Source organism: Coregonus lavaretus (assembly GCF_964263955.1).
Source record: "Coregonus lavaretus genome assembly, chromosome: 1".
Lineage (NCBI taxonomy): Eukaryota > Metazoa > Chordata > Actinopteri > Salmoniformes > Salmonidae > Coregonus > Coregonus lavaretus.
In genome coordinates, this window is record NC_139988.1 from 42,399,127 (window position 1) to 42,421,020 (window position 21,894).

At 43.6% G+C, this 21,894-nt stretch overlaps 1 protein-coding gene across 1 annotated transcript in view; it reads right to left on the reverse strand.

The window, feature by feature from the left end:
- Window positions 1–21,894, reverse strand: part of LOC311133193 (SH3 and PX domain-containing protein 2A-like) — a gene marked incomplete at both ends in the record, with an annotated part of 119,510 nt that overhangs the window by 26,422 nt on the left and 71,194 nt on the right. The window contains one exon of the mRNA XM_084166649.1: window positions 7,671–7,799. Coding sequence (XP_084022775.1) covers window positions 7,671–7,799 — 129 coding nt within the window. The remainder of the gene's footprint in view (window positions 1–7,670; window positions 7,800–21,894) is intronic.

A 21,894-nucleotide genomic window follows, 5' to 3' on the forward strand; every position in this document is an offset into this window, starting at 1 on the left:
CCTCAAAAGAGGTAATACAAGTATGTTTCCTTGCCAATGCAGGTTTATAATAACACACAGGTGCGAATTACAGGGAACCGAAAAACATACTTTTTTCAGAGAGTCTGTCTCTGGTCTTTCAGTAATAAATAATGTTAATATTCCAGTGCTACAACTGTTTCTGTTTTCTAGAGCACATTCAAGGTGTTTTGGCAAAATACCATCACACAGGAACATACATTTAAAGATGAACCCCCTGAAAATGATTTGGTGACATGTATGAAAGTTTAGAACTGAGTAGACATACAGCTGTTGAAAGGTGAGATACGAGATCGTGAAAATTTAGTTTTGATAGATATGCACACTTTTCCGTATCCCAGGATGTGTGTGTCTGTGTGTATATGCATGTGCATTTCTGTGTGTATCATGCACGATTTGATACATTGACCAGCAGGGCTGGGACTGGACCCAACGGGGAGGGAGTGGAGAGATATATGAATACACCTACAGCTGTGTCTTTATCTGTGTCCATCTATCTACCGTATGTCTGTCATCTCTATCAACATCCTCATCTGTGTCTGTGCCTCCTGCAGCTGTACAAATCTTTATCATCTGTGTCTCTGTCTGCATCACTAGCTGTGCTGAGGAAGTAATGGATAAAGTAAACATTATTTCCCTTCTCTACTGTAGTTCCCAACAACTAGCTTTTAGGGGCAATTGCAAGGATCCATTGCAAATGGTTCTGTGACAAATAAACATAACAAACATTCACTTGAATTAGGAGTAATTTCATAATGTTTATGTTCAGGTCCATGCAGTGCTTTTCTCCTCATCTCCTCACTGAGTTGTGCTAAGTTCTGTGCCCTCTCCTTTAGGTCAGTGGTTCAGTGAGACAATAGTGAGACAATAGTGAGACAACAGGGTCAAACCCACAACTATCTGGTGGTGGTCTTGCATTACTCCACTGAACCTTTAGTCTTTTACCACAAAAAACAAACTTAAATGTCCCAAATGTACAGCAAACAATACAATGGTTTGTCTTGACAACGTCGGTGGTTGTACTGCAAGGAAACCATGATAAAAAAGTATGTAGTTGCCAACTATCTAATTAGGCTTTTAATGCCTGGATGAAATGCCTACGTCAGCCTCATTTACACAGCCAAAAACACTAACAAACACATCTGAAAAAAAAAAGTATTTGTTTTGTTTACAGAGAAAATGAATCATAAAAAACAATGCTTATTATGTAAGCCATGTGTGTCGTAATGTGCCATGTGTGTCGTAATGTGGCTCTAGGGGGTGAAAAGTAAAGCAGTACTGCTACAGTATGGATGGATATTCCTTGAAAGGAAAAACTGGAGCAATTTAGCAGATGTTTGGCTCAGACCTCAAAGTGATAAAGCATTACTCATATCCCCTCTGCCCCTCTCTCTTTCTCTGAGGGAGGACAAAAGAGAGGAACCTATCTGTTGAGGAGGGCCTGAGCCCTATTTGTCTCCCCTACAGTACCTGCTGTCTGGAAACACTATATCAGGTTAAACACTCCAGCCTCCATTTTACTGTAATCAACAACACATTTATTGCTCAAACAAAAATGGGAACCGGCCAGCAACTTCAGATTGTCTTACTGTGAATGTTTACCATATGTACTCATCTAAACTAGAATATGCAATGTTTTAACACAGGATTGAGGTGCCTCAGTCTCTACTGTGCTGTATGTATTTTATTTATAGGTATCCAAAGTCTCACATTGAATCAAATACCCTTTCTCTGGGCTTGAGATGATGTGGAATGCTGAGCCTCAGCACTACTGGAGGTATCTGATCCCACTGGAAAGCACTGCAGTAGATAACCCCATTCATTTTAAGTTTCTTTATTTATTAACACTGTATAGAGTTTCAAAGAGGGGAAATATATAAAGTTCAATACATTCACTTCCAGTTTTCATAAAATACTGGGTCCAATTTCCAGTGATGGCTTTGTTAAGAGTGGGAGGTGAAAATGGCACAAAACGACTCAAGTACTAATGTTGACCAAACGAACAACCAACGCAGCCCCCTAGAATGTGAAAGGATCCCCTCTAGAATGTGTGCTGACCTCTCTAAAGCTACGTACATATGCAGACCCGTGCTCTAGGCAGCACAGATGGTTTGTGTGAGACGCAAAATCCTGGAGTACCTGAAAGCCCAACCCTCTAAAATGCTATTTAACTTTAATTGTCATTCCTAAGTGAGAGGCACCTCACGAATCCATTGGTTCATGTCCATCGTCTGACCGTAGCATAAGCCTGTTTCCCAATGGTGTTAAACAGCTCCCTATTCACATCTCATCTCCCTCATGAACACTGATCTACAGTATCTGAGAGAATTTAAGCTCAGAGAGAAATACATGTTGGAAACCCATGAAGTACCTCCTCAACGTATCCATGGTCCATCAAGAATGAAGGGAGACAAGAGAAGAGAGACAGGGAAGAGAATTGGGACACAGCCTTAGCATCTAAGAGCCTTAAAACAGCATAAAATATCGTACAAAGTGTTCCCAGAATTCACCACTGACTGACGCAGGCTATTGGTTTATAGATGGACACACACGCAGGGTGGTACAGGGGGGCTATGGGGAGCCTGAGGGGCAGACAGACCTGATTCCTGGAGTTCATTTGGCAAATTACAATTTAAAAAGCCGATCAAGGCTTTGAGCAGAGCGACTGTAAAAGCACACTGGTCAGAAGAGATTTAGAGGGATATTATCTGGGTTGGACTGGGCAAGGCTAGCCTAACACTGCCCTTGAGGTGTAGAGTAGGTAGCATCCCTCTAGAGGGAAATGTGATTGCAAATGTTTTACCTTTCCTATACATTTCGATAACAAGAAAAGTTAAACTGTAGACAAATATAAGATTGTTCATAATTGACCCACCTGGTTAAGTAAAGGTTAAAAAGTGGTGTGCTAGCTTAGCCTAGCCTAACACACTGTAAGTTGAGGAGGCATCCTGGAGGATCCATTAAGCCATTATAATGAACCAACCTCTCTGAACCGCTACTTTGGCAGGAAATGCCTTTTTCCATGTTCCCCCTGACTCTCTCTCTGGCCCACACTCCTCTCCTCTCCTTTCCAAATCCAGGGTCTCTCTCCGGCAGGCTCTGACCTAACTCAGTCGTGAAAATAGACAAATAGAGGGATTGCAATCAAACAAATACAATAAACTGTAAGGGCATCAGGGATAAAACATTTATGGAACACTGCTTTTGAGTATCCTAAAAAGTGGCAGCTGATTTTTATGCAACTCTGAAAATAACATAACCAAAAACATAGATCTTGCCCAATTTCTCTGTCTTTGATTAGCCCTAGCAGTGCAGCATTCCTGGCCTTGACAAATATTATTTTACAAGAATTGTATAATATAAATATCAAAATATAAATATATCTGAGCGGAGCTCATCCACATCACACGTTGCCATTCTGAGTTATGTTGATTTACAAGGTACAGTACCTGATCCAATAACAAGGAACACCCTCTCACCAAACCATGAATTAACATCAACTATGACACCGACTGAAGGCCAATATGCAAAAGCAGTATCAACAAACCAGCGCAATTGGAAATAATGACTTGGCCTGGAAATGGAGATGGAAAACTGAGAAAGCTAAACGTGCCTACATGACCTGACCTAGATTCAAAGCCCCTGTCAGAAGTATATTATCTAATCCAAGGTAAGGAAATGTGCCTTTCTTTTAGTTCAGTGGGCAATCTTTTGCATTAAAATTGCATTATCCTTGGGTATGGTAACAGTAAAATCAGTTAGATATTTACATTGTACAAGGAAAGTACATAGAGTTACTTATCAAAATGCTTTCTATGTTCAAATTTGAGAACCAACATGGTAAGTAGAGCACAATATAATAGCTCTTACACCATGCAGACACTACACAGACATAAGGACAAATTCCATTCTAAGCCATATTCTTCATTGGACAAATGAGAGTCTGTAAGAGAGGCATAGTACCATATTAACACCATATTCACACCATTTAAGAAATCCACAAGCCTCTACAAGACCTGCAACAACTTGTGTCATTCCACAGCAAAGTACTAGAGACATTTAAGTAGCTCTGGGGTCATAAAAAGCATATAACTAACTGGTTCAGTACTGAAAGTGTGGGATTCAGAAATCAACCTCAGATGCCATAAAATGTATTAACTTATTCTGGGAGAAATGGATGCTAGCTAAATGGACTTTAAAGTATTTTACGCGCACCTGGAATTGTTAGCATTGGCATGAGGCTTAGGACTAATGTCACCCACATTGCAGCTTAGCCATCTTCCATGCTGTCCAGGAGGTGTCATGGCTTCAGCTAATGCTAACCATACTGTTGAACACAACAGGCTTCAGCTAATGCTAACCATTCTAATGAACACTGCAGGCTTCAGCTAATGCTAACCATTCTGATGAGCACTGCAGGCTTCAACTAATACTAACCATTCTGATGAACACTACAGGCTTCAGCTAATGTTAACCATTCTGATGAACAATACATGCTTCAGCTAATGCTAACCATTATGTTGAACACTACAGGCTTCAGCTAATGCTAACTGTTCTGTTAAACACTACAGGCTTCAGATAATGCTAACCATTCTGTTGAACACAGTGCTCCGAGGGGTTCAGATTTAGCTACCTCTGTAATACTTGGGAGTCCCCTGCCTACAGTACTTGAGTTCTTGATGCCAAATCCCATCTTAACACTACTGGTTGTATTCCTATGAATCAGACTGTGATTCAGTTAGACTTGCAGGTGGGTGAACTCTCTGACCAGTGACAGATTTACCCTGTAGTCATCTAAATGTACTGCAGCCATCAATAGCCCAGTCAACAGCATCATCCATCATGCTCCATGCTTATTATGGAGGAAAGCACTCAAGTCAAGGCCTAAGGCATAGGACTTCAAGGTGTTTGGAAATCTGCCTCAAAGTGCATCCCTAGTGGGATCAAAATCCAACTGGACCAAGAAGGAAAAATAAACGGAGGAACTCAAAGGGTGGGTACAGACACTTCAAAGCAGTCTGAGTCCTTTAGGCTTCTATGGCATGGGGTTTTACTCACACCCAATGTGAAACCTAAGTCAAATTGCTTTTCTAATCACTGTTTCCCCTCCTCTTTGAAGAACACACGAGTCCCATTACTGCTTTACTGTCTGGGCACACCATTTAAGCCAGGATGTCAACCTCTGTTACTGAGCCTGTCTCTCTCTCTACAGGCTTTGGAGATAGATATGACAAAACTTATTATTTCATTCTGCTGAAGGGAAAGGAAAACTAGACAGGTTTCCTTATGCTGCGTCAGCTAAAACTGTGGTTCAGTTAATGGTGAGGTGTGTTTGTATGTTATAGTGCAAGAGTTAGTGAGTCTTAACTGGGTCAAATTGTATAGGCAAAAGTAAACACTGATATATCAAGTAAGACCAACATACAGTGAGGGAAAAAAGTATTTTATCCCCTGCTGATTTTGTATGTTTGCCAACTGACAAAGACATGATCAGTCTATAATTTTAATGATAGGTTTATTTGAACAGTGAGAGACAGAATAACAAGAAAAAAAATCCTGAAAAACGCATGGCAAAAATGTTATCAATTGATTTGCATTTTAATGAGGGAAATAAGTATTTGACCCCTCTGCAAAACTTGGTGGCAAAACCCTTGTTGGCAATCACAGAGGTCAGACGTTTCTTGTAGTTGGCCACCAGGTTTGCACACATCTCAGGAGGGATTTTGTTCCACTCCTCTTTGCAGATATTCTCCAAGTCATTAAGGTTTTGAGGCTGATGTTTGGCAACTCGAACCTTCAGCTCCCTCCACATATTTTCTTTGGGATTAAGGACTGGAGACTGGCTAGGCCACTCCAGGACCTTAATGTGCTTCTTCTTGAGCCACTCCTTTGTTGCCTTGGCCGTGTGTTTTGGGTCATTGTCATGCTGGAATACCCATCCACGACCCATTTTCAATGTCCTGGCGGAGGGAAGGAGGTTCTCACCCAAGATTTGACGGTACATGGCCCCGTCCATCGTCCCTTTGATGCGGTGAAATTGTCCTGTCCACTTAGCAGAACAACACCCCCAAAGCAAAATGTTTCCACCTCCATGTTTGACGGTGGGGATGGTGTTCTTGGGGTCATAGGCAGCATTCCTTCTCCTCCAAACACGGCGAGTTGAGTTGATGCCAAAGAGCTTGATTTTGGTCTCATCTGACCACAACACTTTCACCCAGTTCTCCTCTTAATCATTCAGATGTTCATTGGCAAACTTCAGACGGCCCTGTATTTGTGCTTTCTTGAGCAGGGGGACCTTGCGGGCGCTGCAGGATTTCAGTCCTTCACGGTGTAGTGTGTTACCAATTGTTTTCTTGGTGACTATGGTCCCAGCTGCCTTGAGATCATTGACAAGATCCTCCCGTGTAGTTCTGGGCTGATTCCTCACCGTTCTCATGATCATTGGAACTCCACGAAGCGAGATGTTGCATGGAGCCCCAGGCCGTGGGAGATTGACAGCTATTTTGTGTTTCTTCCATTTGCGAATAATCGCATCAACTTTTGTCACCTTCTCACCAAGCTGCTTGGCGATGGTCTTGTAGCCCTTTCCAGCATTGTGTAGGTCTACAATCTTGTCCCTGACGTCCTTGGAGAGCTCTTTGGTCTTGGCCATGGTGGAGAGTTTGGAATCTGGTTGATTGATTGCTTCTGTGGACAGGTGTCTTTTATACAGGTAACAAACTGAGATTAGGAGCACTCCCTTTAAGAGTGTGCTCCTAATCTCAGCTCGTTACCTGTATAAAAGACACCTGGGAGCCAGAAATCTTTCTGATTGAGAGGGGGTCAAATACTTATTTCCCTCATTAAAATGCAAATCAATAAATAACATTTTTGACATGCGTTTTCCTGGATTTTGTTGTTGTTATTCTGTCTCTCACTGTTCAAATAAACCTACCATTAAAATTATAGACTGATCATTTCTTTGTCAGTGGGCAAACGTACAAAATCAGCAGGGAATCAAATACTTTTTTCCCTCACTGTATGTATACAGGATAGATCATTTAATTATTTCTACTGGAGGGCATGATATGCATAATAGTCAATATATGAAGCTCTGTGTAACATGTACCACCCCTAATTTAATGAATCTCATAACAAGGGCCAGATGAAGATCATTTTCAGTTCCTTTTTTAAGGATCTTAAGGGCTGTGCGTGCAGGGTTAGCGATCCTAGCACTCCATTTTCAGAGGTTAAACAGCTGACTCAGGACCCCGTGCAGCTGGCATATGTAAATCCAGCATGTCTATCTGTCTTCCCATTAAAGTGAGCAGGATAATTAATATAGGAGTCTGGGAGACATTCCTCCTACAAAAGGCAACATTCTGGCCCCCGGCCTAAACCAACAAGGGGAAAAAACAGGCCTCTCTGCAGGCCAAAGCGAGCCTCCAGGACTAAGGCACAGTTTGAAGGCTGTGGACATAGAGGGAGGGGAGAGAGGGGGAAAGGAGGGGGGGGGAGAGAAGGGAGGAAGAAGGGGAACTATTGGGGATGAAAGAAAGACATGAACCCCAGACAGAGGTGAAAATGGGAATTATCATGTGGATGCTGGCCAGAAAGTGTGGATGAATGCGTGCGCATGTATGTGTGCATGTGTGTGTAAGTTGGTCACTCACCACTCTCGCTCTTATCGATGACGTCTACCAGTTTGCCGGCCTGCAGGCTGATTTCCGCCGGCTCCTGCTTCTCATAGTTGGCAACCACCATGTACTGCTCCAGTAGCATAGGATCCGCACCATCCAAGCCTGGGGTTGATGGGAAAAAACACGCTGTCAGCCAGCTCCCGGTCATGGGTACGCGAGCGCGACCGCCAGGCACCCGCTGCGCCATAGGCCAATTTGTCAGTAGACCTTAGCCAATGGAAACACACGCTGGGCTCTGTGCATTTTCCCAAGAGTCTGGCCATATAGCTGGATCCCCCACCAGCCCAAAATCAGGGGCAGTGGAGATTCTAAAAGGAAAGCCTATTAAACTGGAAGTCTCCCAAAATACATCAAGCAGTTTGCTGAAGAGAACCTATTCTACGCTGTTGGGGGGGCCTTATCCATAGTCCAAACTTGAGATAGAAAAATAGGAATGGATGGAGAGAAAAAGAGGAAAGCAGTAGAGAGAGAAAGAGAAGGAGCAGCAGCCGGTTGTAGATGGGACAGTGGAGTGGGAGAAAGGAACGGTTTCCCCTGGAAAATAAACAGTCTGTTAAAAAGCCTCCTTCTCCTTGTTGGGGCTGGATCTGGAGGAAGAGTAGGGGGGTTGTGTACGCCAATCATAAGAGTCGACACTGAAGGCCTTAAATAGAACCAGATGAGTGGGCTGGAGTGGAGCTCAGGAGGGCGGGCCTCAGCTGCAGTGAAACACTAGAGCACAGGACTTTCATTTAGCATTGCCAAAGGAAAGCTTCTTTCCTAACCTCGCTGGGTTAACCATACAGTGAGGGAAAAAAGTATTTGATCCACTGCTGATTTTGTATGTTTGCCCACTGACCAAGACATGATCAGTCTATAATTTTAATGGTAGGTGTATTTGAACAGTGAGAGACCGAATAACAACAAAACAAATCCAGAAAAACACATCTAAAAAATGTTACTTATTGATTTGCATTTTAATGAGGGAAATAAGTATTTGACCCCCTCTCAATCAGAAAGATTTCTGGCTCCCAGGTGTCTTTTATACAGGTAACGAGCTGAGATTAGGAGCACACTCTTAAAGGGAGTGCTCCTAATCTCAGTTTGTTACCTGTATAAAAGACACCTGTCCACAGAAGCAATCAATCAATCAGATTCCAAACTCTCCACCATGGCCAAGACCAAAGAGCTCTCCAAGGATGTCAGGGACAAGATTGTAGACCTACACAAGGCTGGAATGGGCTACAAGACCATAGCCAAGAAGCTTGGTGAGAAGGTGACAACAGTTGGTGCGATTAATCGCAAATGGAAGAAACACAAAAGAACTGTCAATCTCCCTCGGCCTGGGGCTCCAAGCAAGATCTCACCTCGTGGAGTTGCAATGATCATGAGAACGATGAGGAATCAGCCCAGAACTACACGGGAGGATCTTGTCAATGATCTCAAGGCAGCTGGGACCATAGTCACCAAGAAAACAATTGGTAACACACTACGCCGTGAAGGTCTGAAATCCTGCAGCGCCCGCAAGGTCACCCTGCTCAAGAAAGCACATATCTAGGGCCGTCTGAAAATGTCCAATGGACATCTGAATGATTCAGAGGAGAACTGGGTGAAAGTGTTGTGGTCAGATGAGACCAAAATCGAGCTCTTTGGCATCAACTCAACTCGCTGTGTTTGGAGGAGGAGGAATGCTGCCTATGACCCCAAGAACACCATCCCCACCATCAAACATGGAGGTGGAAACATTATGCTTTGGGGGTGTTTTTCTGCTAAGGGGACAGGACAACTTCACCGCATCAAAGGGACGATGGACGGGGCCATGTACCGTCAAATCTTGGGTGAGAACCTCCTTCCCTCAGCCAGGACATTGAAAATGGGTCGTGGATGGGGATTCCAGCATGACAATGACCCAAAACACACGACCAAGGCAACAAAGGTGTGGCTCAAGAAGAAGGACATTAAGGTCCTGGAGTGGCCTAGCCAGTCTACAGACCTTCATCCCATAGAAAATATGTGGAGGGAGCTGAAGGTTTGAGTTGCCAAACATCAGCCTCGAAACCTTAATGACTTGGAGAAGATCTGCAAAGAGGAGTGGAACAAAATCCCTCCTGAGATGTGTGCAAACCTGGTGGCCAACTACAAGAAACGTCTGACCGCTGTGATTGCCAACAAGGGTTTTGCTACCAAGTACTAAGTCATGTTTTGCAGAGGGGTCAAATACTTATTTCCCTCATTAAAATACAAATCAATTTATAACATTTTTTACATGCATTTTTCTGGATTTTTGTTGTTGTTATTCTGTCTCTCACTGTTCAAATAAACCTACCATTAAAATTATAGACTGATCATGTCTTTGTCAAAGGGCAAACGTACAAAATCAGCAGGGGATCAAATACTTTTTTCCCTCACTGTATTAGCACCAGCAATGACTTAATTTGACAATGTTTTTCAGCAAGACCATCCCACTGGGCACAGACGACAGTTCAACATCGAGTCTTGATATACATTTGGTTGAGTTGTCAACTAACGTGAATTCAACGTGAAATAAATAAAAAAGATAATTGGATTTAGGTTAAAAGTTAGGGTTAACCTGTTTTTGCCCAGTGGGGTACATGGATCACTTCAAACATCCAATAATGTTTATTTTTATTTTTTATTTCACCTTTATTTAACCAGGTAAGCCAGTTGAGAACAAGTTCTCATTTACAACTGCGACCTGGCCAAGATAAAGCAAAGCAGTGCGATAAAAACAACAACACAGAGTTACATATGGGATAAAAATAACATAAAGTCAAAAAATACAACAGAAAATATATATACAGTGTGTGCAAATGTAGCAAGTTATGGAGGTAAGGCAATAAATAGGCTATAGTGCAAAATAATTACAATTAGTATTAACACTGGAATGCTAGATGTGCAAGAGATTATGTGCAAATAGAGATACTGGGGTGCAAAAGAGCAAAATAAATAATAATATAGGGATGAGGTAGTTGGGTGGGCTAATTTCAGATGGGCTGTGTACAGGTGCAGTGATCAGTAAGGTGCTCTGACAACTGATGCTTAAAGTTAGTGAGGGAGATAAGAGTCTCCAGCTTCAGAGATTTTTGCAATTTGTTCCAGTCATTGGCAGCAGAGAACTGGAAGGAAAGGCGGCCAAAGGAGGTGTTGGCTTTGGGGATGACCAGTGAGATATACCTGCTGGAGCGCAGACTACGGGTGGGTGCTGCTATGGTGACCAATGAGCTAAGATAAGGCGGGGATTTGCCTAGCAGTGATTTATAGATGGCCTGGAGCCAGTGGGTTTGACGACGAACATGTAGTGAGGACCAGCCAACAAGAGTGTACAGGTCACAGTGGTGGGTAGTGTATGGGGCTTTGGAGACAAAACGGATGGCACTGTGATAGACTACATCCAATTTGCTGAGTAGAGTGTTGGAGGCTATTTTGTAAATGACATCGCCGAAGTCAAGGATCGGTAGGATAGTCAGTTTTAGGAGGGCATGTTTGGCAGCATGAGTGAAGGAGGCTTTGTTGCGAAATAGGAAGCCGATTCTAGATTTAACTTTGGATTGGAGATTCTTAATGTGAGTCTTGAAGGAGAGTTTACAGTCTAACCAGACACCTAGGTATTTGCAGTTGTCCACATACTCTAGGTCAGACCCGTCGAGAGTAGTGATTCTAGTCGGGTGGGCAGGTGCCAGCAGCGTTCGAATGAAGAGCATGCATTTAGTTTTACTAGTGTTTAAGAGCAGTTGGAGGCTACTGAAGGAGTGTTGTATGGCATTGAAGCTCGTTTGGAGGTTTGTTAACACAGTGTCCAATGAAGGGCCAGATGTATACAAAATGGTGTCGTCTGCGTAGAGGTGGATCTGAGAGTCACCAGCAGCAAGAGCGACATCATTGATATACACAGAGAAAAGAGTCGGCCCAAGAATTGAACCCTGTGGCACCCCCATAGAGACTGCCATAGGTCCAGACAACAGGCCCTCCGATTTGACACATTGAACTCTACCTGAGAAGTAGTTGGTGAACCAGGCGAGGCAGTCATTTGAGAAACAAAGGCTATTTAGTCTGCCAATAAGAATGCGGTGGTTGACAGAGTCGAAAGCCTTGGCCAGGTCGATGAAGACGGCTGCACAGTACTGTTTATTATCGATTGCGGTTATAATATATTTTAGGATCTTGAGCGTGGCTGAAGTGCACCCATGACCAGCTCGGAAACCGGATTGCATAGCGGAGAAGGTACGGTGGGATTCGAAATGGTCGGTGATCTGTTTGTTAACTTGGCTTTCAAATACTTTCCAAAGGCAGGGCAGGATGGATATAGGTCTGTAACAGTTTGGATCTAGAGTGTCACCCCCTTTGAAGAGGGGGATGACCGTGGCAGCTTTCCAATATCTGGTGATCTCAGACGTTACGAAAGAGAGGTTGAACAGGCTAGTAATAGGGGTTGCGACAATTTCGGCGGCTAGTTTTAGAAAGAAGGGTCCAGATTGTCTAGCCCAGCTGAATGTGTCAGTATTATGGATGAGGTGGCTCTTATTAAGCTGTGATCGCAAACTTTGTTTTATTATTCTTCATATATCTGCTATATCTGTCTTTTATTCAAACTGTGCTGTCCATGTCGCATTGCATGGCAGTTATGTTTATGATATGAATCTCAGAACATAAACCAATTTGTATAGAGTAAAGCACACTTAAATATATACAGACTGGTATTGTTTAAAAAGTCAAACCATAACCTAAACTTCAAAAGTAAATACCACAAAGATCATTGGGGATGTTTCTTATTTTCAAAAACAAAGCACCTGTTGCATGATTTTAAAACAGTAAATAAAATACATCTTCATAACAAATTTGCCCACATACCACTGCGCGTTAAGCCTTAAAAACTCACTCCAAAACATCTCCAGCTGCAGCCTGGAATGAACTGAGACAAACCAGTTTAGCAGCAGAACTAACACATGTCAGCTGTACCCTAGAATCAGACACTGCTGAGATGTAGTTCACACATTACTGATGGCTCAGACTGGCCACAGAGTTTCATAAAATGGAGAGGAGAGAAATGATTCACAGATCACATAGGAACACAGTATACAGTACATAAAACGTATTCAGATGCAAAACCAGGATACCCTTTGGTCTAAACTCCAAGCTGCTTCAAGGCTTGCCTGTGTAATCATTTATAGTTTAACTGCCAACAGACAGTTCAAGTACTGTTTATGGATACTAAGATGGACAAAATTCAGATGTTATTGTGTTACAGCCTGAATTATAAATTGATTAAATTGAGATTTTGTGTCACTGGCCTACACACAACACCAAATAATGTCAAAGTTGAATTATGTTGTTAGAAATGTTTACAAAGTAAATAAAAATGAAAAGATGAAATGTCAACTCAATAATTATTCAACCCCTTTGTTATGGCAAGCCTAAATAAGTTCAGGAGTAAAACTTTGCTTAACAAGTCAGATAATAAGATGCATGGACTCACTCTGTGCAATAATAGTGTTTAACATGATTGTTGAATGACTACCTCATCTCTGTACCCCACACATACAATTATCTGTAAGGTCCCTCAGTCGAGCAGTGAATTTCAAACACAGATTCAACCACAAAGACCAGGAAGGTTTTTCAATGCCTCGCAAAGAAGGGCACCTATTGGTAGATGGATAAAAAAAAAGGAGACATTGAATATCCCTTTGAGCATGTTGAAGTTATTAATTACACTTTGGATGGTATATCAATACACCCAGTCACTACAAAGATACATGCATCCTTCCTAACTCAGTTGCCGGAGAGGAAGGAAACCGCTTAGGGATTTCACCTTGAGGCCAATGGTGACTTTAAAACAGTTACAGAGTTGAATGGCTGTGATGGGAGAAAACTGAGGATGGATCAGCAACATTGTATTTACTCCCCAATACTAACCTAAATGACAGAGTGAAAAGAAGGAAGCCTGTAAAGAATAAAAATGTTCCAAAACATGCATCCCGTTTGCAATAAGGCACTAAAATAAAACTGCAAAAAATGTGGCAAAGAAATTGACCTAAAACACAATATATACATTGAATGTTCCTGAGTGGCCTAGTTACAGTTTTGACTTAAATCGGCTTGAAAATCTATGGCAAGACTTGAAAATGGCTGTCTAGCAATGATCAACAACCAACTTGACAGAGCTTGAAGAACTTTTAATAGAATAATGTGCAAATATTGTACAATCCATGTGTGCAATGCTCTTACCCAGAAAGACAGCTGTAATTGCTTTCAAAGGTGATTCTAACATGTATTTATTCAGGGGTGTGAATACTTATGAAAATGAGATATTTCAGTATTTCATTTTCAATAAATTTGGGCTAATGTTAGCTAAGTAGCTAGCATTTAGAACGACGCATTTGGAGTCAACTTGACTGTATCGTAGGCCTACAGATGTATCAATTGAAGAGTCACCTGAAGCTTGAGAGGAATGGGAGATGCAGTAGAGGAATGCAGTGCTGAGGAAGAGGGCTCGTAATGAGGACGACTGGTTACTACTCTGAACTGTGTGTGGTGAGCCTTCTGGCGCCCAAAGCTGCTGAGGCATCACCCATGTGGGTGCCATACATTGTGAAGGAGAAGTCCAGTGGCTACATGACTCAGGCTGGTTCCCAGAGTAGCTAGCCCTCTACAAGATTATCACCAGACTCCATCTTAATCAACCATCTCCCTGACCACCTTCCTCTGATGAAGCCATGAACTGTCCCTCTCCATATTTTGAGGATGCATGCACTCAAAGACTTGGCCTCGATTGGTTGACCTAGCCAACTAGAGATTGTTATGAAAAGTGCTATAGAAATGTCATCAATTATTATTATTATACCAAAGATGGTTTATTTAGTTTAGCAGAGCAAAAAGCTCTGACGAAGGCCAAGGGCCAACAAGCAAACTCCAATAAATAGTGATACTTATCTAATTGTTACCATGCACCTGCAACAAGATAGCTCAGATGTGCATGTGCATTTTTAATGTAAAAAACACAGTAGATATACCGGTATCATTTTTTAAAATTATATTACAAACAAGAAAAACGTTTTAATGAGAAAAACATTATCCACTATGGAATAGTGAGATTCAGTTATTTGAACAGTGAGAGACAGAATAACAACAAAAAAATCCAGAAAAACGCATGTCAAAAATGTTATAAATTGATTTGCATTTTAATGAGGGAAATAACTATTTGACCCCTCTGCAAAACATGACATAGTACTTGGTGGCAAAACCTTTGTTGGCAATCACAGAGGTCAGACATTTCTTGTAGTTGGCCACCAGGTTTGCACACATCTCAGGAGGGATTTTGTTCCACTCTTCTTTGCAGATCTTCTCCAAGTTATTAAGGTTTCAAGGCTGACGTTTGGCAACTCGAACCTTCAGCTCCCTCCACAGATTCCACTATAGGATTAAGGTCTGGAGACTGGCTAGGCCACTCCAGGACCTTAATGTGCTTCTTCTTGAGCCACTCCTTTCTTGCCTTGGCTGTGTGTTTGGGTCATTGTCATGCTGGAATCCCCATCCACGACCCATTTTCAATGCCCTGGCTGAGGGAAGGAGGTTCTCACCCAAGATTTGACAGTACATGGCCCCGTCCATCGTCCCTTTGATGCGGTGAAGTTGTTCTGTCCCCTTAGCAGAAAAACACCCGGTGGGGATGGTGTTCTTGGGGTCATAGGCAGCATTCCTCCTCCTCCAAACACGGCGAGTTGAGTTGATGCCAAAGAGCTCGATTTTGGTCTCATCTGACCACAACACTTTCACCCAGTTCTCCTCTGAATCATTCAGATGTTCATTGGCAAACTTCAGACGGCCCTGTATATGTGCTTTCTTGAGCAGGGGGACCTTGCGGGCGCTGCAGGATTTCAGTCCTTCACGGCGTAGTGTGTTACCAATTGTTTTCTTGGTGACTATGTTCCCAGCTGCCTTGAGATCATTGACAAGATCCTCCCGTGTAGTTCTGGGATGATTCCTCAACGTTCTCATGATCATTGCTACTCCATGAGGTGAGAACTTGCATGGAGCCCCAGGCCGAGGGAGATTGACAGTTATTTTGTGTTCCTTCCTTTTGCGAATAATCGCACCAACTGTTGTCACCTTCTTACCAAGCTGCTTGGCTATGGTCTTGTAGCCCATTCCAGCCTTGTGTAGGTCTACAATCTTGTCCCTGACATCCTTGGAGAGCTCTTTGGTCTTGGCCATGGTGGAGAGTTTGGAATCTGATTGATTGATTGCTTCTGTGGACAGGTGTCTTTTATACAGGTAACAAAATGAGATTAGGAGCACTCCCTTTAAGAGTGTGCTCCTAATCTCAGCTCGTTACCTGTATAAAAGACACCTGGGAGCCAGAAATCTTTCTGATTGAGAGGGGGTCAAATACTTATTTCCCTCATTAAAATGCGAATCAATTTATAACATTTTTAACATGCGTTTTTCTGGATTTTTTTGTTGTTATTCTGTCTCTCACTGTTCAAATAAACCTACCATTAAAATTATAGACTGATCATTTCTTTTTTAGTGGGTAAACGTACAAAATTTAACAGGGGATCAAATACTTTTTTTCCCTCACTGTATTTTCGAATAATTGTAACACATTCACTTTATTGCAGGGAACAATAGCACGTCTATTTGGCTCCAGAGAACTAGCTCATTGTTCCCTCGTTGGCACAGACGCTAGCCTGCTTCTAACTAACGTTAACTAGCTATCAAGCTTGCCAGGTTTTCTTAGCAGCTTGTACACAGCCCAGCCCTTGCGGCTAGGGACCACTGGTTGTCCCGGGAGTGTGACTGTTTGAATCCCTGCTGTTTGTTGCTGTTTCCATCTGCCCTGCGACCTGCCCTGTCTGCAACTGCGAGGAGTAATAGAATAGCCTATGTTGCTACCATGACAAAGACCAAAGCCAGTGGGAGTATAGTTGAGGACAGTGGATCTTTTAAATGAACAAAAAATAGTTCTACAAGCAGTTGTTACACAACTGTGTGGTGTCCAAATACTGATGGAGTCAACTAATAAAATAATGGACGATCTGACCAGGACCTGAAGAACAGTTTGCAGTTCTCCCAGGGTCAGCTCAATGGGTTTAAACAGGAGAACAGCAAGATGACAGCAATATGCAAGTCATTTAGAGAGGATATCAGTTTTGTATGTGAATCCATGATAACAATGACGGAAAAATCAGATTATCTTGAGGGGACAATCAACGCTGAACAACATTGTTGTGGACGGAATTGCAGAATGTCCACATGAGACCTGGGCGGAGTTTGAGGACAAAGTGAGGGAAATGATCACTGAGCAAAGTAGAGTTGTGTGAACTTTCTGTAGCTAGACTGTCACATACATTTGGAGTGCCAAGGTGAAACAGTAATGAGTGCAGCTTAGCATTACTTTCAATATAACAGGTTATGTGCAATGAAACTAGCTAGCTAGCTAGCAAACTAGGTTAACGTTAAATATGAAGTTGTCACTCAACAGCAAGAAACCCTGTAGGTAAGGTTACTGTTCGAACAGTTATAACTTGTAGTCCTACTAAAGCACATAGCTAGCGAAAGGCATGGCAGGCAGCAGGCTGCAAATCTGTTTTCAAAGGTACGATGAAATAGCCGTGATCATTTTAAGGAAAATAAAAATTACTTACGTTTCAACACTCCCGCAGAAGCTTCGCTATTCGCATCTTCCAAGTTGTTTTGCTGTTTACTTGAAGAGATGTAGCTATCAAAAATCGCACGCCACATCTTCCAATGCATCGTGGCTGTGAAATAACTGAAAAGTGTGCAGCGAATTCTACTAGAAGAAAAGCCGAAATGAGTATATCATCCTGGCATTTAAAGCATAGTCGATGTTCAAAAATTCATATAAACAACAAAAATATAAACTCAACATGTAAAGTGTTTGTCACATGTTTCATGAGCTAAAATAAAAGATCCCAGAAAATGTCCATACACACAAAAAGCTTATTTGTCTCAAATTTTGTGAACAAATGTGTTTACATTCCTGTTATTGAGCATTTCTCATTTTGCCATGATACTCCATCCACCTGACAGGTGTGGCATGGCAAGAAGCTGATTAAACAGCATGATCATTACACAGGTGCTGGGGACAATAAAAGGCCACTTTAAAATGTGCAGTTTTGTCACACAACACAATGCCACAGATGTCTCATGTTTTGAGGGAGCGTGCAATTGGCATACTGACTGCAGGAATGTCCACCAGAGCTGTAGCCAGAGAATGTAATGTTAATATCTATACCATAAGCCACCTCCAATCTTGTTTTAGAGAATTTGACAGTATGTCCAACCAGCCTCACAACCGCAGACCATGTGTAACCACGCTATCCCAGGACCTCCACATCCGGCTTCTTCACCTGCGTGAACGCCTGAGACCAGCCAACCGGACAGCTGATGAAACTGTGGATTTGCACAACCAAATCATTTCTGCACAAACTGTCAGAAAACGGCTCAGGGAAGCTCATTTGCGCGCTTGTCGTCCTTACCAGGGTCTTGACCTGAATGCAGTTCAGCGTTGTAACCGACTACAGTGCAAATGCTCACGTTTGATGGCCACTGTCACGCTGGAGAAGTGTGCTCTTCGCAGATGAATCCCGGTTTCAACTGTACCGGGTAGATGGCAGACAGAGTGTAGGGCGTCGTGTGGGCGAGCAGTTTGCTGATGTCAACGTTGTGAACAGAGTGCCCCATGGGGGCGATGGGGTTACGGTATGGGCAGGCATAAGCTACGGACTACGAACACAATTACATTTTATCGATGGCAATTTGAATGCACAGAGACACCGTGACGAGATCCTGAGGCACATTGTAGTGCCATTCATCCACCGCCATCACCACATGTTTCAGCATGATAATGCACGGCCCCATGTTGCAAGGATCTGTACACAATTCCTGGAAGCTGAAAATGTCCCAAATCTTCATGGCCTGCATACTCACCAGACATGTCACCCATTGAGCAAGTTTGGGATGCTCTGGATCAACATGTACAACAGGGTGTTCCAGTTCCCGCCAATATCCAGCAACTTTGCACAGCCATTGAAGAGGATTGGTACAACATTCAACAGGCCACAATCAACAGCCTGATCAACTCTATGCGAAGGAGATGTGTCACGCTGCATGAGGCAAATGGTGGTCACACCAGATACTGCCTGGTTTTCTGATCCACACCGCTACCTTTTTTTTAAAGGTTTCTGTGACCAACAGATGCATATCTGTATTCCCAGTCATGTGAAATTCATAGATTAGGTCCTAATGAATTTATTTCAATTGACTGATTTCCTTATATGAACTGTAACTCAGTAAAATCTTTTAAATTGTACGATTTTGCATTTATATTTTTGTTCAGTGTAGTGTAAAACGTTCTATTTTCACATACTGAGAATGTGTCATGCGATATTATTATTTTTTTTTTTATTTATTTAACCTTTATTTAACCAGGAAGGGCTCATTGAGATTTAAAATCTCTTTTTCAAGAGCGTCCTGGCCAAGATAGGCAGCACCAAGTCATTACAAAAAATTACAGACAGACAACATGAAAAACTACAAGTAATCTAGTAAAAACCATTCATGAATTCACAGGAGTATAACAATATCAAAAACAGCAAATTAAAAACATTGACAGGTCAGATATTGCATTGTTTCCCGCTATTGGTTCATTGTGGTAGCGCATTCCCATATATCATTGATAGCTGATTATCAGCAGTTGTCAATGCCGAAATGAGTATGTCATCCGGGCATTTTAAGTATACTATAAAAATGTATTTTCTTGCATAATCAAACAGCCTACTATTTAGGGCGCAAATATGGACATGGTCAGTGTAACTCTTCACAAAGACAAAAGTAGATTCATATGTGTCACGCCCTGGCTCTGGGGACTCTAGTATGTTGAGCCAGGGTGTGAGTTTTCATTTGTTTTTCGTTCTAGGTTAGTATTTCTATGTTGGCCAGTGTGGTTCTCAATCAGAGGCAACATGTATCAGCTGTTGCTTGTTGTCTCTGATTGGGAACCATACTTAGGCAGCCAGTTTTCCCACAGTGTTTGTGGGATCTTGTTCCTGTTTAGGTTTGTGTCTGAACCGAGGACGTCACGTTATCGTTTATTGTTTTGTTCGTGGTATTACTCAAATAATAAAGATATGTTCACCTTCCACGCTGCGCCTTGGTCCTCTGTTCCCGACGATCGTGACAGAAGATCCCACCAAGACTGGACCAAGCAGCGTGTCCAGGAGCCATCGCCAGGGAGATCTCTAGTGGATCTCCTTCGCCTCCTCGACTGGGTCAAGCCGTGTGAGGAAGAGAGAGGCTGGACTTAGGGGGGGGGCTCACGCCGTGGACGACGGGGCAGCAGGAGGCCGCCAGGTTACGGGAGTCACTGGTCACCAGGGGGAAAGAGGATGTAGAGGCACGGCGAGAGGTACTGGGGTGTGTTGCCAGTCCGTTCCGGCCTGTTCCTGATCCCCGCGTAGGGCCAGTGGTGTGTGTTCCCAGTACGGTCCGGCCTGTTCCTGCCACTCGCACCAAGCCTACGGTGCGCGTCGCCAGCTCGGCCCGGCCTGTCCCTGCTCCCCGCACCAAGCCTGTGGTGCGCGTCGCCAGCCCAGTCCGGCCCATTCCTGCTCCCCGCATCAAGTCAGTGGTGCGCTTCGTCAGGCCGGTCCGGCCCGCTCCTGCTCCCCGCACCAAGTCAGTGGTGCGCTTCGCCAGCCCGGTCCGGCCCGCTCCTGCTCCCCGCACCAAGTCAGTGGTGCGCTTCGTCAGCCCGGCTCGGCCCGTTCCTGCTCCCCGCACCAAGTCAGTGGTGCGCTTCGTCAGCCCGGCTCGGCCCGTTCCTGCTCCCCGCACCAAGTCAGTGGTGCGCTTCGTCAGCCCAGCTCGGCCCGCTCCTGCTCCCCGCACCAAGTCAGTGGTGCGCTTCGTCAGCCCGGCTCGGCCCGTTCCTGCTCCCCGCACCAAGTCAGGGGTGCGTTTTGTCAGCCCGGCTCGGCCCGTTCCTGCTCCCCACACCAAGCCAGTGGTGTGCGTCGTCAGTCCGGCACAGCCCGTGCCTGTTCCACCGGTGCCTGGTTCGGCACGGGTCAGCTGCTTCACGCCGGAGCTAGAGCAATCCGCTCCACCAGTGTGCAGTCCAGCTCCGGTCAGCAGGGCCAGACCGGACCAGGGGTACTTCGGGGGGTTAGAGAGGGAGTGGGGATCATGCCCGGAGCCGGATCCGCCGCCAAGGCGGAGTGCCCACCCGGTCCCTCCCCTGTGGTGTTTGGTTGGCGCGGTCGGAGTCCGCGCCTTTGGGGGGGGGGGGGGGGGGGTACTGTCACGCCCTGGCTCTGGGGACTCTAGTTTGTTGAGCCAGGGTGTGAGTTTTCATTAGTTTTTCGTTCTAGGTTAGTATTTCTATGTTGGCCAGTGTGGTTCTCAATCAGAGGCAACGTGTATCAGCTGTTGCTTGTTGTCTCTGATTGGGAACCATACTTAGGCAGCCAGTTTTCCCACAGTGTTTGTGGGATCTTGTTCCTGTTTAGGTTTGTGTCTGAACCGAGGATGTCACGTTATCGTTTATTGTTTTGTTCGTGGTATTACTCAAATAATAAAGATATGTTCACCTTCCACGCTGCGCCTTGGTCCTCTGTTCCCGACGATCGTGACAATATGATAATATACAGTATATTGGGTGAAATATGCTTAATATCATAATAAGTCCTTATATTGTTTCTCCATGCTCTGTAGCTTTACTACGCACATGTGACTTACAGTGGGTGTGTATTCCACAACCCATTCTCCAACTCCATCATCTGAGGCAATTAAAATTAGATGCAGTAGCTAAAATGTATTTGATAGATTGTAGGAGGATGTTTTAGTGCGCTGGAAGTAGTGGCCCCACTAGGGTCAACAAACTGTGCCTGTTAGGAGATAAATGTTGTTTTTACTAAATACACTATATATACAAAAATTAGTGGATTTGGCTATTCCAGCCACACCCGTTGCTGACAGGTGTATAAAATCGAGCACATAGCCATGCAATCTCCATAGACATACATTGAATAGCTCTTAGGAAACTTTGCAGTATTTTGTTTTTTTACGTATAATTTTTTCATTATTAGCTCACAAAGTGTTTTGTATCATTACATACAGCCGGGGAAAACTATTGGATATCAGAGCGGTGGTAACTCACCAGCATTACGACCAGGAATAC